The sequence below is a fragment of the Crocodylus siamensis genome, chromosome 3, assembly GCF_052110815.1.
Source record: "Crocodylus siamensis isolate JL-2025a chromosome 3, ASM5211081v1, whole genome shotgun sequence".
NCBI classification, from domain to species: Eukaryota; Metazoa; Chordata; order Crocodylia; family Crocodylidae; genus Crocodylus; species Crocodylus siamensis.
This window is the reverse complement of record NC_143397.1, coordinates 159,407,442-159,421,572: the sequence shown is the minus strand read 5'-3', so window position 1 is coordinate 159,421,572 and position 14,131 is coordinate 159,407,442. Positions and strand designations below refer to the sequence as shown.

The following is a 14,131-nucleotide window of genomic DNA, read 5'->3' as shown; positions in this document are numbered from 1 at the left end:
AGAGCACACCTCCCTGCTCAGCTGCAGCAGATATCTTGGGCCAAAGCTAACCCCTTATGCCCTGCGAGGTGGGGCTTACAGGGGAAGTAAAAGCATCTTTGGAAGCTGGAGGACTAAGAGTTATCTTGAATCTGGAGGGGATCTGTAACAGAAGTTCAATAAACTGATTTCACCTAGAGCAGTTAAGTTTGATACTACATCCTTCCAGTTTATCTTAAACTGGTTTCAACCACTTTGAAAGCAATTTATGTGCACTGAATTTCTGTTGTTTGAACTAGTATATGATCACTTATACCAGCTTATGCAATTAATGTCCCTAGATATTAAGTTCAAGCTCATAAACACACTAGAATAGCTGCATTGGTATGCACAATATAGAAGTCATAAACTCATTTGTAAAGTCTGAAGTCATTAAATAATTTGTTTGCTGAATACTGCAGCCTTTTTAATTTGACACATTGGATTCTTGACACTGGGACTGGAATACATCAAGAGTTATGATAATAAATTATGATAACGTGAAATAACTCTTTTGATTTCAGTTAACATGAAGCAGGCTTGATTTTAGCCCATGGGTTTATGGTGTAACCACCCTCATTTTCAAAGCCTGATAAACAAGGGAATATAGTAGCATAAAAATAGATACATAACATAACAAGTTAGGAGTTCAGGGTCCAATGCCTGCTAAGCAAGACCTGAGGGAGGTCATGGTTTCTGTCACTGATGTATTATCATATTTTACATCTATTTGAATAATCCTGAGATTGATGCATTTTATGTAAAACAGTGATTTGGCATGAGCAGTATAGCTCAGCAGGACCAACAACTAGGTGAGAAGTGCAAACTGCTAATCAAAGAAAAGGAGGATGAGAGAAAACTGTTCATAAAATATCTTGGACTGAAAGAGCAATCTCATTGACTGATGGAATCCAAGTTCTGCGACTGTAAGACCCTCTAGCTCCAAGTTGGGAGCTTGCTCATTTTTACCACAGCATCACTTTCCAATTTGTGCACAATATCAAATGCCCTTCTCTGCTGCTGGAGGTCCTCTGGCATATTGCAGATGTGTGTATGAATGTCCCAGAACCACACACTTTGTTCTCCCTCAGTGCATGGTATGTCTTGGTGTAAGTACACTTTCCAGTTCAAACAAGACTTCATGCAAGCTTTGCTTTATTTGCTTAAGTCTTTTTTGGTTTTCCAATGTAGCTGTGTCCATAGTAGCCTAGAGAGTACAGTTCCAGGCAGAGCAGGTCAGAGTACCATATGCAGAGCGGGATGCAGAGTGGGGCAGAGTGCTATATGCAGAACGGGACTTAGAGTGGGACTGAGTGCCATATGCAGAGCGTAATTTGGAGCTACATTGAAAGCGAGATGCAGGGACTGCTCTGGAGACCCATGCAGACTGTGAAGAAAAGCGGGACACTGTACTGCCTAAGGGACCCCGGTGAGAACTACACACTGAGTGAGACAGAGACCGAGCCACTGGGGAAGAAGCAGAGGGACCCACAAAGCGAGCCAGGGGAATGCTTACTGAACGAGATGTTGCATTAGATATGGAGCCATGCACTGCACGGGACACTGGAATGCTCAAAGGGTGGGATACTGAGGTGGACGCAAGGCCATACATAGAATGAGACATGGGGGTGCAAATAGGGTGAGAGGCTGGAGTAGACATAGCATGGGACACTGGGGTGCAAATAGGGTGAGAGGCTGGAGTAGACATAGCGTGGGACACTGGGGTGCAAATAGGGTGAGAGGCTGGAGTAGACATAGCGTGGAACACTGGGGCGCAAATAGGATGAGAGGCTGGAGTAGACATAGCGTGGGACACTGGGGTGCAAATAGGGTGAGAGGCTGGAGTAGACATAGCGTGGGACACTGGGGTGCAAATAGGGTGAGAGGCTGGAGTAGACATAGCGTGGGACACTGGGGCGCAAATAGGATGAGAGGCTGGAGTAGACATAGCGTGGGACACTGGGGCGCAAATAGGATGAGAGGCTGGAGTAGACATAGCGTGGGACACTGGGGCACAAATAGGATGAGAGGCTGGAGTAGACATAGCGTGGGACACTGGGGTGCAAATAGGGTGAGAGGCTGGAGTAGACATAGCGTGGGACACTGGGGTGCAAATAGGGTGAGAGGCTGGAGTAGACATAGCGTGGGACACTGGGGCGCAAATAGGATGAGAGGCTGGAGTAGACATAGCGTGGGACACTGGGGCGCAAATAGGATGAGAGGCTGGAGTAGACATAGCGTGGGACACTGGGGCACAAATAGGATGAGAGGCTGGAGTAGACATAGCGTGGGACACTGGGGTGCAAATAGGGTGAGAGGCTGGAGTAGACATAGCGTGGGGCATTGGGGTGCAAATAGGACGAGAGGCTGGAGTAGACATAGCGTGGGACACTGGGGTGCAAATAGGACGAGAGGCTGGAGTAGACATAGCGTGGGACACTGGGGTGCAAATAGGGTGAGAGGGTGGAGTAGACATAGTGTGGGACACTGGGGCACAAATAGGATGAGACGCTGGAGTAGACATAGCGTGGGGCATTGGGGTGCAAATAGGATGAGAGGCTGGAGTAGACATAGCGTGGGACACTGGGGTGCAAATAGGACGAGAGGCTGGAGTAGACACAGCATGGGACACTGGACCATTTAGGGGATGGGACACTGGGGTGGACATAAAGCCACAGGCAGCATGGGACACTGGGGCATTTAGGAAGTGGGATGCTGGGGTAGACACAGAGCTACAAGCAGCATGGGACACCAGGCCACTTGGTGGATGGGAGGCTGAGGTGGGCATAGTGCCAGACACAGTGTGAGACACAGGGGTGTGAACAGGGTAGCACACTGAACTGTTAGCAGAGCCAGCCATGAAGTGTGAAAGCAGAGCAGACATAGCATTGTTTGCTGGGATAGACAGAGAGTAAGGCATTGGGGGTTGGACAGGGTGAGGAATTGGAGCAGAAGCAGAGCCACCAACAACCTGACCCACTGGGCTGGATGTTGGGGCAGATACAGAACCACTCACTGAATGAAACATGGGGGCACTCATGGCAGAAGGCATAGTGTCACATATAATATGGAAGCCAGAATCAGACGGGCGCAAAGAACTGCATAGGGGATGTCCCACAGGGAGGTACACATAGTCAAATGTGGGCTGGCTCCCAGAGCCATTCCCAGAGGTGCACATGGGAATGCACATATAGTCCACATATGAATCCCCATGAGGGAGGGAGCCGGAGTCACACACTGGGGGAGTCCCTGAGTTGCACACAGGGAAGGGCACTGAATTGCACCTCGGATCACACACATCAGCATTGGCATAACCTTTGCAGTAACCAAACTTGTGACATGCAAAGTTGGCTAGGAGCCGGTGGCAACCATGCCTATAGGGTATAAACTCCACTACAGTCCGTGTTTGGTGATTGGAAGCCAAGGTTCCTAAACTGAATGAAGAGACAAAAAAAAAAAAAGATTAGTGTTCTTTGTTACATAAGTAGCCTGTAGGCGTGCTGGATTGAATACAAAACCACCCATGAAGTGACATTATTCAAAGAAACAGAGAGCAAGACATTATGGCATAGATAGGGTGGGATGCTTGGGCAGACATGGACAAAATGAGATACCGGGCATATGTACATCTGTTATGCCTGTTGACATTGTTACACCTGCTATGTTTGATTAGTTTTAACTTTACAGAGTGCCCCTCTATTCCAAAGTATAATGTTTTACACTGGAGAAGTTTAAAAAACCTGCTACCCTTACTCCAGTTTGACATTCCTTTCTTCCTTCCCATCCAAAAGAAAATCACATGGTGAAAAGCATGATTAATATTTCCTTCAGCCTCAGGATGAACTGGGGGAAATGAGCAACAAGCTGATAACCTTTTCTTTCAGTACCCACAGAAATCCATCTGATCTATGTACCATGTACTGTGAAATAACAACACCTTGAACTCTTTACACATATAGCATATTTCCTTCTAATTTAAACTTAATATTCTAGTTACGGTCTGTTCAATAACCTAAAGTAGATCAATGAGCTTTATTAGGTTAAGTTAATATAGTTCAATTAGAATATCTCCTAATGGTCTTCTGTCGAGACTAAATAATTCCAATTGTTCTCAATTCCTCCTCATAATCAAGAATATCAATGGATAGTAACTAGGTATTAATCTATTCTAAGATGAAATGGCATTCTGCAAGCACTCAGTGCAGTCCTTCCTTTAAGATGTTGTGGCCTTACAAAACATATTAGTAATCCCCTTCCTTTATCTAGTGTTGAATGAACTGCATGCTAATGAATCTTGGATATATTGACTCTTTTTTCACCTAGGTTTAGAGAGATACTAACTACAAATTCAATGGGCTTATTGTATTCTTTCCATGAATAAAAGCCCTGCTCAAGCTGCAGAGATCCAATTAGCATTTCTGGCAAAGAAAACAGTGCATTTCCCATACAGATTGTACCTTTTAAATTATGTTTTAAGAAAAATAAACCATTAATATTGTCCCCTCTCTATAGTCTCTGATCTGTTTTTGCTGCTTTAGAGGACATGCCCTTCAGGGTATCAAAACAGAGACATGGAATAACTGCAGCCAACTGTTGGCACCCTTGGAGAGTGCCACTCAGATCCCTTTCTCACCTGAACTGGTGCTCTGCTTTGTGCTTCCTGATCTGTGCTCCCTATCTGATCTGCTTTCTGCTACCCTCCCTTCTTTCTTACAGTGCTTTCTATCCCCTCCGCAGTCTGCTACATGCCACACAGAGAGGCTGCTTGTGCCACTTGTGGCACCTGTGTTTCAGATTGGCCACCCCTGGTTTAGAAAAAACAAAGTCCCATCAAAGTTTTCCACAACAGTAGCACAGGTGTTATGTCACTCTCTTCCAACATATGCCTGGTTGAACAGCTTTCAGGGGTTTTTAGCTATAACATTATATTTCAATTTTCCATTGTCAAATTGAGGCTATGAATTTCCCACCTAAAAATCTGTTTAACTTACTCAGTAGTCATTGGCTCTTTGAATAAACCACAGCCTTCCAGGTTCAGCACACAATTCTTCAGATCTTCCTGGAGGGGATTGCAGAAGGAGATTTCTGCAGTACATGGTTCATTCAGCCGAGGTAGACCTAAGAGCTGGTCAAAGACACAGAAACAGTCTTCATTTTTTACCTTTTTAGAAATATAGCATTTATATTAGACTGTATTTTGCCAGTTGGTGAACAAACAAATAAACAAATGGTGACTGCCTGCAGGCGCTGCTGGCAGTATCGGCAGCGCCTTTTCGCAGGGGGTGCACCACCACATTCAGGGGGTGCATATGCAGCTATGTGCACCCCCTACATGTTAACCTTAAAAAAAAGTGCTACAGATTAAGAACTATTCATCACTGCAGCCAGGCAGAGGGGCTGACAGTACATGCACACACATGTGCCTCTGTATCTTTGAACAATGAGTGTCCAAACGAGTCATTCTATATGTATCAGAACTATCCTGTAATCCTTTACCTTAACAGCAACAGTAGGCCTGTTGATCACAATGTCCCTTTTCACCACCAGAACTTCTCCTCCACACTCTGGATCAGAGATAGCTACCAACCTCATAATGTTGTGATCACCCAGATGATGGCCATATTGATTATAAGATATATGTAATGGGATTGTTTTTGCTGTAAAACAAAATTATTTTCATTACAATTGAGTTAATATATCATCCCTGCTCCTCCATTCTGTGCTTGACTGGCAAGAAAAAAATGACTTTCTGTCATTGTACGAAAATGTTATGCCTTTGGTAGGAAATATTGATATCCACAGTCACATATACACAGTGGCTGATTTCATGTATTCAGGGATCTGTAACTATATAATTTTATTCACCAAGAGGATTCTCCTTATTTGAAGCCTCTAGGTCAAAGATGGCCATCGCTATCTCCAAACCTTTGAAATTAAAACTTGGTAAGATTTAATTTAATCTTTGTCTAGCCAGGTCTTAAAAACTTTGAAGGATAGAGATTCCACAATCTGCCTGGGTAGCCTATTCCAGAGCTTTACTATCCTCGAAGTGAGAAACCTCTTCCTAATATTTAACCTAAACTTCCCGTTCTGAAACTTGAAACCATTGCTCCTTGTTCTGTTATCTGCTACCACTGAGAACTGTCTAGCAACATCCTCTTTGAAACCACCCTTCAAGTAGTTGAAGGCTACTCTTAAATTTCCATGCAGTCTTTTCTTCTCCACACTAGATAAACCTGGTTCCTTCTGCCTCTCCTCAGAAGTCATGTGGCCCAGCCCCCACACAATTTTGGCTGCCCTCCACTGGACTCTCTCCAATTTGTCTACATCCTGTCTATAGTAGGAAGCCCAAAACTGGACACAGTACTCCAGATGTGGCCTCACAAGTGCAGAACAGGGGGCAAGAATCACTTCCCTCAATCTGCTGGCATTCTCTTACTAATGCAGCCTAATATGCCATTAGTCCTCTTCGCAACAAGGGCACGCTGTTGGCTCATAGTCAGCTTATCGTCCACTGTAACCCCATGGTCCTTTTCTGCAGAACATTAACCAATGTTTCTAGACCTTGTGAATTTAGATCCAACAGAAATAAAAATCCTACAAATCACTAAATAGTGTGCAAGTCGCACAGTAAACTAGCTGAGTGTTAACTGTAACAATAAGGTAACTCAACTGCCAATATTAAACAATACCAAGCTTTACTAATTTCATCCCCTAGAGTTTTCAAAAGCCTCTCACAAGACATGATGCTGGGATCAGTCCTGATTACAAGCAACTAAAAAAAGCATTGATATTGGACCAGCAAAAGCATATTACCACTAAAGTTTCTTACCTTCCCTTGGACCTAGTGCAACATTTATATTTTCCTTCCAGAACTGATCCAAAGCACATCCATTGTGTGTTAACACCTGAGTGCACAGATTGAAATTTAGGTTCTTGGGCTCATTTCGTAAATTTTCAAGCAACCAATGAAGATGGACATCTTGGCCATACATAGGGCAATTAACCATCTTAAACCTCATGCTCACACCAGCATCACTTAAGAACGGGCTTTGGAGAGCTGCTAAATCTCTATCTATATGACAGTTAGGAGCATTGCAGTATCCAGAGTGAATTCTTCTATAAGCTTTGTAAAATGCCTCTTTGCCTTTCAGAGAACCTGTTGAAGAAGAGTAGAGATATTTAATCTATTAGCAGCTACAGGATCATATCTAGACTGCCTTCCTGCCAAAGACTTCACCAAAGAAATAAGCTTGCTGCCCACTTAATCACATTCTGTAAACATCTATCACCAGCAATTAGGCAGCATATGCTACATAGAAAGGTTATGAGTGCATATTCCACTTTTGTGCTCAGATACTTCTGAGACAAACAAGCTATGAGTAAACTGGTGTACAGGTTCAACACTTCTCTAAGCCATAGAGGCTGCATAATTGCCAGTCTTTGTTTACTCTCCCCTAAGCGAGTCAAGATAAGTTAAATAGACCCATGGTCTGACCGAATAAATGACAGTTTTTAAGTTATGTGAGAAGGATGTTATGTAAGATGGGCTTCCAAATGTCTAAAAAAAAACATGATCTCTGTTCCTCTAGTAGAACTATGGATCATGTGAATTTAGATTATATCTGGAAGCCTCTACAGTGGTGGTTCTCAACATTTTTGGACTCAAGGTATCCCCCGCTAGACTTGAAGCATTCCTCCATAACTTTTGTGAACTGAGTGGGCCCCAATTTCAAAAAGTAATTTGTAGATTACAGTATTTACCTCCTTACACAGGGGTTGGGGGATCATCCAGGCAGGAACAAGCCTGAGCCTGGCGTATCTGCTTAGCTTACTGCTTATTTCCACACACTTTGTGACACCCTTCAAAGGATCTGGCAGCACCCAGCTTGAAAATCATTGCTCTAGAATCAGACTTCTACCCAAAAGCTAGACCAATCTGTAAAAGGTTCATTTTGATTTAGCATGGGGAGTTTTTGTTTTTTTTTCAATCAAACAATGCATTTGTAATTATTGAATGTAATCATTTCAAATATTTGTTAATTCAGTGAAAGTCTTTGATCCATACCAAGTTCATATTTGTATGCTCCAGTGATATCTTCACGATGATTATTGCCAACAGACTTAGTGCTAACACACTGCCCACAAAGCCAAGCATCATAGCAAAGTTTTTCTTTCTTGTCACTGTTTTTGGAAAGCCAGCCAATACAGCTTGCATTCAGACGAGAAAATATATGTTGGCCATCATAGTCCAAATCCAATTCTCCATCTTTAACACTTCTGATTGAGGTAGGGCCACAGCAAGCTGAACCTAGGATATATACAGGTAAACATATCATAATGTGGCATAACATTAAATGCTCACTATACTACTTCAAGAACACAAGCATGCAGGATACAGGATACAGGCTTCATTCACCTCTTTCAGACTCCATGGGTGTTGGATCCAGACATTGCCAGTTACTACTGCAGAGATCTAGGTCTCTGCGAGCCATCCAGGATTCATTCCAGCAGTGATATGCCCTATAGGAACACAGAATTGTAAAAGACTTCTTCAATTACTAAGTAAATGTGCCTGCTATTGAAGGCACCCCTTTCATATAAAACTTTTCATGTAAATAGATTAAGCTCCATTTAATCTATGGTTAGGTTGTTTACCCCACCCATCTTGCCATGTTGGAAGGTTGCTCAAGAACCCTTCTGTTCTGATGTTTAGAAACTTTCTTCTAATTTCCAGTTTAAATTTATTCATAGCCAGTTAATATCTATGCATTCTTATGCCAAAACCTGTCTTTACCTCAAGTAGTTCTTCCCCTGTCCTTAGTTTACCTCCATTATATATATATATATATATATATGAAGAATAAGAATATCCCCTCTTATCTTACATTTTACTGCACTAAACAAGCCAATCTCTTTTAGCAACTTCTTGTAAAATCTGGCCTCCATTCCCTTGATCATCCTCATAGTCCTTCTCTGTAGATTTTCCCTTCTTTCTTGAAAGTAAAAATCAGAGTCTGTGTCAAGAACTCTTAAGGTGTACTTTAATACAAGCTAAAATTCTCATCTAACCAGACTAAGAGCATGGATCATAGATACAGTTGTGAGGATACATCTACAGTAGTTTTGGTCAGTGATAACAATTTTCATAAAACCAACTACCAACCACAATTATCAATGAAGTTATGGAGGATGGAAGATGATGGCTCAACTCTATGATGGATTTAGCCCTTGTGTTTCATGGCCCAGTTAGTATTTTTAGACTACTCAAAGAGGGATGGTCTTATTTTTTTTCAAAGGAAAAGCGTAAGTAGTTTTGACCTTAAGTATGTTTTATGAGTTTTTCATGTAGATTCAGTAGTCATGTGGCTGCCATTAGTATATAGTTACTGAATTATTGCAGTAGTCTTGAAATCTGAAGAAATGGACATGCAGAAATGCTGCATTAGCAGGCTAATATGAGTCTTTCTTATCTTCCTTGTACATCTACAACAGCATACAACAAGATAGGGAGCTCTAATGACCTATTTCACACTTACCATAATTTGTCTTTGCCACACAGGGTTTTGCCAGTAGAATCAAAAAGTTCATTGACAGCAAGGGGGTTCTCAGCACAGTGTGGAGAACAGAAATTTGTTATGACACGGCTTGGAATTCCCAAACACCTCATCACTACAAGGAAAAAATACTCTAAGACTATTTTCACAAAAGAATCTCTAAGCAGCAAGTCCCTAGAATTAGTTAGTCAAGTTCTTTCCTTCCTATTTTTCAAATAATTCTAAAATCGTTAACACATAGAAGGTATATCTGTATGGTACAATATGCATAGGTGCATCACACACAGGGTACAAACGGTGTCTCACTAAGGGCTCCTTTCAGGTATTTGGAAACAATGTAAAGTAATAACAAAGATGATAGCCTTTTTGGTTGCCTCCCTGTTTAGGTTCTGCAACAATGGCATTTTCTAACAAACCAGCCAGAATTTTCTATAATGTTACTGTGAATGCCACTCTATGACAAAATAGTTTCCTTAACCCAAAGTAGATTTAGCTTCAGTAAGTGATCAGTACAGACTTGCCATTGGCACTTCTCTATGTTGTCTAGCACACTAAAACTCCCATTTCTTCCATTAAATAGGATAACAGTTGATAGTTCATTTCTGTTATTTCTGAGGAAAAGGCATAATCAGGCATTTTGTTCCTATTGCCACCTCTTGTTCTTTCGCATAATTTTCCAAACTTGGCCTAGAAGAGTATACTACCACAAACAATATTCCAGGTTTGCCCTGGTTTTCTTAAGTCTCTAGAAGAAATGCTTAGCAAATGCCATGGTTTATAGTACTAATTGGTGTCAAATTTTGGAGGAAAGAGTAGTGATTTTCTTCTTCCTCTGACTATGGTATGGAAAACTACAGAGATAAAATTACATCTCATACTAAGCAGCTACTTTGCTTTGGGAACAAAAAAAAATCCTTTTTTTTCTGGTAGTATGTAGATCAGATGAGTAATTTGCAATCAGTTTTTGGGAAAGATTTTCTTGCCCGCGTACCTGTGCACATCACTGATGCAAGAGTGAGACAGTCTCCAAATCTGACTGGCCTACACCTTCCGTTATACCACTGCTGAAGAATGGGGACACTTCCATTCCATGTTAATGGGTTAGTTCCCTTCAAGTAATCGTTGTTGTCTTGGAGCTTCATGATGCTGTTACTGTGATGGCCACAAAGCTGGAAAGAATAAAGCACTAATCATGGTTTCAGATTTTCTGGGAACCACAGATGGTAAATGCTGCAGTAAGTGACAGAGTTAAGAAAAAGCTAGGTTGTGTTTAAAGTCAAATTCCTCCATGAGTAACTCTTTGTAGTGCGGGGATTTCTTGTGATAAACTCTTCTAAAAAACACAGATCAGTACTGCTGATGTAGATAAAGGTCAAAGGAAGGAACCGTTCACTTACCATGTGGTTTACCACCATACTGACATGCACAGGATCATTACGCCAGCGACAACCTCGTTCAGAGCCTTGGTGGTAATTTGAACCTATATCCAAGACCTTCAGGCAGATATCCAGAATCCCATTTTCAAACTAATTATACAAAAAAATAGGGTTAGTAACAGACTTTATGGACTGAAATGACTGATTTGACACTTTTATTTTCCTTTAAATCAGTGGGATGCTTGTGGGAAGCTCCCTTCTTTAATCCCAGTATTTAATACTTTATATTGCATTTCATATCTATTGACATAGAGATTGGATAAGATTTTCCATAATATCAGTAAACATGCTTTGCCAATAGAAACATTATCCCTTTTCCTTCAGGGGCCCCATATCCTTCTCTCCATTTTGCAGAAAATTCTCTGCAACTTTACAGAGCCAAAATAAGTTCATTTGGTTTTCCTTCAAAGTTGAGTCTGCTACCATATAAGCCATGTAGAAAGGATTGTTGTAGTCCATGCAAAATGTTAAAACAAGAGCATAATCTGGACTGCTGCACAAAAGTCTTACAAAATTGTGTAGCACACCAAATATTTCTGTAAATCCTGAAATATACCAATACTAGAAAAAGGTCAGAACCAGTCTATTGCCCTCTTGATTTGTTACCAAGTTCACAAGAAGTCTCAGAGCATTGCATTCACCTGTCCAAAGTGCCACGGTCTAGAAGTAACGTGCTTGTGTACTCCCTCGTACAGCATCCCATGTTCATTCAGAACATATTCTTCTCTGTGAGCCTGATTGTCCATGTACACGGGGTCATCTGCCAAAGCAGCACAAAGGAGATGTCAGCCTTTTGTTTCTTCCACCCTTACTTTCTTTCTCCATTCTTTCTTAGTGAATCTATTTTGTCCCATCTTTTTAATGTAAGCTTGGGCAAAATATTTAAATGAATCATCTCTTTATGTTTTGGGGTTGGGGGAGGGGTTGACATTTGAGACAAAGCATTTAATATATTACTATATTTTGAGGCTTGCCTTTTGCCAAATTATATTTTCTTTAATACAGCTCACCCAACCCTTAAATATTTAGAGTACGAATTTCAGAAGCTCTGAGCACTTCTGCCTTCACCTGACATTATGATTACTAACTCTGAGGTGTACAATAATCATTGCAATTTGGGCATGCAAATTTATAGACCATTTTTTAATAGTTGGCACATCAAAATATGCATAAGGTCACTTATATTCAGAAGTAACACGTGGAATCAGAACCCAATCTTCTGACTCTGGTCTAGTACTCACCCTCTGTTCATACTGATTTACTTCACAGAGATCACATCTACATGAGATGCTTAATGCACAGTAACCTATTAACTAGGGCTGTGCAAAGCGTCGGTCACTGATTCGATTTGGTGGAGATTTGGCCTGATTCAGTGGCCGAATCTCCAAATCCAAATTGAATCAGGAGACCCTTTAATCTCTCCAATCAAACTGGAACCCTCCGAATTGACTTGGAGAGATTCAACAATTCAGACATAGACACAGCTTTATATGTTTTTTCTACATATCTCAAGGTAGCAGGTGTGGCTCATGAATGCTGAGATGGTGGGGTGGATGGAGCATCCCACAGGAGTGCAACAGGGTCCCCAGCACACTTGGTGGTGGACCCAGAAGTGGACCAGAACCACTTCTGGTCCATTTCCAGGTCCACCATGGAGCACGCAGGGGACTCCCTCCCACAGCCCCTGACTTGGTGACTGGTGCCTCCTGGGTCTGGGGGGGCACCCGCAGCCAATTGCCAAGCTGGGGGAGGGGGCTCAGGGGGGCCCCTCTGTGCACTCAGCAATGGACCTGGAAGTGGATCAGAAGTACTTCTGATCAGCTTCTGGGTTTATTGCTGAGTTTGTGGGGGGACCCCAGCGCTCCTGTGGGACGTTCCATCCACCCCACCTTTGCAGCATTCACAAGCCGTGTCTGCTACCTCCAGGTATGTAGAAAAAACATTTAAAGCTATATCTATGGCCGCATCACTAATTCTTTGAATCAGCATCAAATCTTCAGATTCGAATGCAGCCAAATTGAATTGGGACAGTGATCTGAATCAACAAATCGAACCACTGTCCCCCAAATTGGGCTGAATCCAAATCTGAATTCAATATGGCCCGCTTTGCACACCCCTACTAATAACACTGCATAGTAATGTATCACAGCATGGACAGTGCTAATAGGCTACCAACAGGCATCACTAAAAAGGCATTTGCCAGTGCTACTGTGCAGTAACTGTAGCTACTGCACTTTTACTTAGGACTTCATTAAGCAAGTACTAAATTAAATGTGCAGTAACTACTGTGCATTAATGAATGTATAGATGCAGCCAGAGGTATCATGAGGAAGGCACTGGAGAAGTGCAAGAACATTATCGTATAGCGCCACTATCAGGCCAAATCAAACAGGCTAAACCAAAATTCTGCCTCAATATCCCTGGATTTTGGAGCATTCAAAATCTAGATTGGGATTCCTCCCTGGTCCTGCAGAAAGAAAAGAAAATCATGCACAATCTGAACCTTAATTCTGCAGCTCGAGTTCATCGCTATTGAATATATATTTTTAACTTCAAATCTTCTCTCCTTTGATCACCACGTTTTTATGAATTTTATATTTGCAAACTTAGTCTGCCATCTTTCTTACCAGCACACCAAGGATTAAAGAGGATGTCAAAGTCTCCAAGGCACTGCTGAAATGTGCGATCACAAGATGTGATGCTCATATTGAGAATGTGGCGGCCAATACAGGCGTCTATTGGTGGAAACACACTGATGTTTATACATCGATGCTGATGAGGTTTGTAGCAAGCACTCCAGCAGGTTTGATCTATGCATCTGCCCAGAGGAAAGGTACACTTCATCTCCTTGGATTCACAAGGTCTGAGGCCTTTTCAGGAAAGTCAAATACAAATGTAAATAAATCAAATAAGCCATAGTCAACAGGCACATATTTTGGGATAAACATCATTTGTATTTTAAGTGTCATTACTTTTATGCTGGATTTTCTTAGTGCTGTTTACAATTGTAGAGAATTGTTGAGGGGAAGATTACAATATTACTTGAGGTGCATACAGAATCTGACTGAGGGAAAATGAATTCATCTATGCATTTTGCAAATGACAGAGTATCACTTATCA

General features: G+C 41.8%; 1 protein-coding gene across 1 annotated transcript in view; it reads right to left on the bottom strand.

The window, feature by feature from the left end:
* Positions 1-14,131, bottom strand: part of LOC149869043 (uncharacterized) — a 171,360-nt gene that overhangs the window by 156,221 nt on the left and 1,008 nt on the right. Inside the window, exons 3-13 of the mRNA XM_090037683.1 lie at positions 13,639-13,881; positions 11,653-11,771; positions 10,973-11,101; positions 10,567-10,744; positions 9,558-9,690; positions 8,438-8,541; positions 8,087-8,329; positions 6,851-7,177; positions 5,515-5,675; positions 5,010-5,143; positions 1,535-3,452 (exon numbers count right to left, since the gene is read on the bottom strand). Coding sequence (XP_089893809.1) covers positions 1,535-3,452; positions 5,010-5,143; positions 5,515-5,675; positions 6,851-7,177; positions 8,087-8,329; positions 8,438-8,541; positions 9,558-9,690; positions 10,567-10,744; positions 10,973-11,101; positions 11,653-11,771; positions 13,639-13,881 — 3,689 coding nt within the window. The remainder of the gene's footprint in view (positions 1-1,534; positions 3,453-5,009; positions 5,144-5,514; positions 5,676-6,850; positions 7,178-8,086; positions 8,330-8,437; positions 8,542-9,557; positions 9,691-10,566; positions 10,745-10,972; positions 11,102-11,652; positions 11,772-13,638; positions 13,882-14,131) is intronic.